We start from the raw sequence: 4257 nt of genomic DNA, 5'->3' as shown, positions 1-4257 counted from the left end.
GAGTTCAGTAATCTGACTCCACTCTGTGGTGTTAATATAATGCATCTTCTCTCTGATCCATTAGCTTCCTGGATTCAAAATCTAACCAATGAGCTGGAGGAGCTTTTTGGAATCCAAACTAGAATGACAAAGGAACAAAGAAGGGGGTTGGGGGTGTAAACTGAAAAGTGGAATTAGAGGACAGGTGGGGTTGGAAACTGATGAAAGCTTCCATGTTTCCTAGGTAACTAAGTCACACTCATAGTAGCCAATGGTAGAGACATTCTCATATCTCAAAAATCTGTCAATTTGTTTGAGTAAAGCACAACTTAAAGCTAACAAACTAAAATTCATGTCTTTAAATGTAAATCGAAAGGTGATGCATTTCTTCTTCTTTAATTTCCATTAATAAACAACTTTTCTTCTTTGCAGGTCAAGGTTGGTCATAGTTGGTTGGTGCATGCTTCAGTTTGCATATATCAAGTATTTTGGTGAGGTTCTTGTCCAATAAGCCTGCTCTCCTGTGTGGTTCTTCTGACAAACATTGCACTGAGCTATAATGGCGTCGGCTTTTGGAAAGAACGAGTATTTTCATTTTTTGTTTTGTTTTGTTTTTCAGATTGGATCATATGTTAGACTGCAGTGTGTCTCTTTTCTTGTGTACTGCACTGATGGGGCCTCTTGATTCTCTTGTATGTATTTTCTGATGTGTCTTGAGTATGCCTTTGGTATTAAAGCACTTACCACACTGAGAACACTGATATGGCTTTTCTCCAGTGTGGATCCTCTGGTGTGTCTTGAGATCACGCTTTTGACTAAAGGTCTTTCCACACTGAGAACACTGATGTGGCTTTTCTCCAGTGTGGATTCTCTGGTGTGTCTTGAGAGAAGACGTTTGGCTAAAAGTCTTTCCACACTGAGAACACTGATATGGCTTTTCTCCGGTGTGGATCCTCTGGTGTGTCTTGAGATCACGCTTTTGACTAAAGGTCTTTCCACACTGAGAACACTGATGTGGCTTTTCCCCAGTGTGGATCCACTGATGTGACTTGAGATAAGACATTCGGCTAAAAGTCTTTCCACATTGAGAACAGCGATATGGATTTTCCCCAGTGTGGATCCTCTGGTGTGTCTTGAGAGAAGACGTTTGGCTAAAAGTCTTTCCACACTGAGAACACTGATGTGGCTTTTCTCCAGTGTGGATCCTCTGGTGAATCTTGAGATTAGTCATTTGACTAAAGACCTTTCCACACTGAGAACACTGATACGGCTTTTCTCCAGTGTGGATCCTCTGGTGTGTCTTGAGAGAAGACGTTTGGCTAAAAGTCTTTCCACACTGAGAACACTGATACGGCTTTTCTCCAGTGTGGATCCTTTGGTGTGTCTTGAGATCACCTGTTGTACTAAAGCTCTTTCCACACTGAGAACAATGATATGCCTTTTCTCCAGTGTGGATCCTCTGGTGTGTCTTGAGAGAAGACGTTTGGCTAAAAGTCTTTCCACACTGAGAACACTGATACGGCTTTTCTCCAGTGTGGATCCTTTGGTGTGTCTTGAGATCACCTGTTTTACTAAAGCTCTTTCCACACTGAGAACAATGATATGCCTTTTCTCCAGTGTGGATCCTCTGGTGTGTTTTGAGATGAGCCATTTGACTAAAGGACTTTCCACACTGAAAACATTGATGGGGCTTTTCTCCAGTGTGTGTTAGTTGATGAATTGCAAGAGCGGAAGGTGCAGCAAAGGTTTTAAAACACTGGGAGCATTCATGTTTTTTCTTCCTTGTGTTCGATTGCTGATGTCTAATGGCTTTCTTTCTTCTTTCCTCTGTAATCCCTTTGCTTGAATGGATCCTTTGAACGTCACCTATAACATTAGAAAATATTTTTAAAATAAGTCCTCTCTCTTCGATTTGTTAGATTAGTCCTACAACACAAAAAAAATGTATTTTTGATTGACTGGCTATTTGCTAGAATAGTATATCACTTTGAAGTCCCTTAGGCTAATGTGAACACCTAGAGACTACACTGTAAATGTAAGCAGAGATTCAGGCACATGAGTAAGAGATCTGGAGACAAAAGGATGGCAGGCATTTTAAAGGATTTAAATGTAACAGTCTGCAAATGATATCCCTTCATTAAGATATTCCCATGGTATCTCTATTCTCCTTTAATAAGTCTCACATGTCATTGAATAAAGCACAGGATAAAGCGAGGGGGTTCAACACTTTTGTTTTTAAACCAACTTTTAAATCACCTTCAACAGTATAAATGGCTAAGTTCCAATGGCATGAAACATTATTAAATATTTAATTATTATATGAACAGATATTAACTTGAGATGACTGATGCAACTTACCTGTAGGAGTACAGTCATCAGGACCATATTCTCTCAAATCAGATGTTTCTTCCTGTTTAATTTCCAATGGTGAATACACTGGAGATGTGTATATTTCAGTCTCACAGTCAGGTTCCAATCCAGGCTTTTCTTCCACTTTCGGATTTGCAGACAGATACTCTTGCAGGAAATCATCAAATTCTTCTTCTTTGATCTCCTCCTTCACCGACATGAGCAGTTGTGATGGTTCAGTAGATCCTGACATTTCAGACTTTTTTCTCTCAAGAAAATCCTTCAATGCAAGACCAATATAGTGAATATGTGCAAACAAAGAACTACCGTGTAGTTGTACTGTTGGAGACTTACACTTCTGCGGAACGCTTCCAGAGAATTACACACACTCCTTCAGAGCATCCCAGTACCAGTCAGTTCAGTTCTGCTTAATACATTCAATCTAACATTCCTTCAATGCAAGGATAACATAGTTAATTAAAGAATTACAGAATAGTTGTATTGTTGTTGAATTACACACATACAGTATCTATCCAGAGCATCCAGGTGTCTACCTTACAAAGGTGAGTTCAGTATCCATCCAGAGCATCCCAGTGTCGACCTTACAAAGATGAGTTCAGTATCCATCCAGAGCATTCCAGTGTCCACCTTCCAAAGATGAGTTCAGACTCCCCTCTGTGGTGTTAATATAGTGCATCCTCTGTGTGACCCACTACCTTCCTGGATTCAAGCCTAACCAATCAGCTGCCGGAGCTTTTGGAATGCAAACTAGAATTACAAAAGATTATGAGAAGGAATTCCATGAGCATCGTTCACATGTGATGATCCTCAGGTGGGTGTGGTCAGGGTTCAACCAGCAGAGACAACACAAAGGAGGGTAGATGGGTCATTCCTGGATGTGTGAACTGAAAGGTGATTGGTGGGGGAAGGGAAGTTGGGAATGGGTTAGAGGTGTGAACTAAAAGGTGATTGTGTAAGTGGGGTGGGCTGGTAAACTGAAGAAACCCTCCAAACAGAAATAAAAGAATAAAAGTTTCTTAGGATATGATAAAGTACACGGAGGGTCATATCTTGGCATCAGTATCCCGGACATTTAGCCCTGTTAACACTGAACACTTTTAATTTGTTATTTTCATTTGAATGAGAGAGGCAGTGGAGTATCTTGCCCTGCTAGAAGGTCTGCACTCCTATGCTTAAATACCCTACATTAATAATAGAACAGAAATAAATACAATTCACATAATTGAAAAAGGGTATTTTTGCAGTACCCCCACTGAAATGAATGGGAGGCTACATTTCATACACACACATCAGTAGCCTAATCATCAGTGATTCATGTATACACCTTATGAAGGACCAAGGGGGTCACCCCACGTTTTTGGGATGTGGCGACTGGACTGGGTGGTGTAGTATTATGGGATGCATCACTATAACACTGATGGGTTTAACACACAATAGACTGTATATGTGTGTGTGGGGGTTTGTTTCTGTATAATGTGTGTTGATTAAAAGATGGCTTGACTAGAGCTTTAAATAAACCTTTCCCCACATTGACAGCACTCAAATGGTTTGTCCCCAGTATGGACTCTCTGATGTCTGTATAGAACTGACCACCAAAGACAGCTCTTCCTACAGACAGTACACATGAAAGGCTTCTCTCCGGTATGAACTGGTGGTGTGATATTGTGGCTGAGGAGTGAACAGGCTTCCATACTGAGAACATTGAACAAAGGAGTGTAGTAGGGGGTGGTGTGGATGTGTGAACTGAGAGGTTATGGGTAGAAAAGGGTAGGGGGATTGGGGTGGTAATATGAAGAAAGCCTCCATTCTTATCAGAATTTTTCATACTTCATGTTCGAGGACTTTTCATTAGTTTTTTTGTTTTGACTCTGAGTGACTCTAATGTGTTCTGTAGGCATATCCCCATGA

The 4257-nt window shown here is 40.6% G+C and overlaps 1 protein-coding gene across 1 annotated transcript; it reads right to left on the bottom strand.

Annotated features, from left to right (window-relative positions):
* Nucleotides 1-835: 835 nt before the first annotated feature.
* On the bottom strand, nt 836-1513 carry LOC116225015 (zinc finger protein 2 homolog; the record flags this gene model as incomplete). The annotated part of the gene is made up of 1 exon (XM_031586391.1): nt 836-1513. A coding segment is annotated over one exon (678 nt), but the record flags the coding sequence as incomplete, so codon positions are not given.
* Between the last annotated feature and the right edge of the window lie 2744 nt (nt 1514-4257).

Source organism: Clupea harengus, chromosome 19, assembly GCF_900700415.2.
Source record: "Clupea harengus chromosome 19, Ch_v2.0.2, whole genome shotgun sequence".
NCBI lineage: Eukaryota > Metazoa > Chordata > Actinopteri > Clupeiformes > Clupeidae > Clupea > Clupea harengus.
The sequence above is the reverse complement of the archived record's forward strand: the minus strand, read 5'-3'. Positions and strand labels throughout refer to the sequence as shown.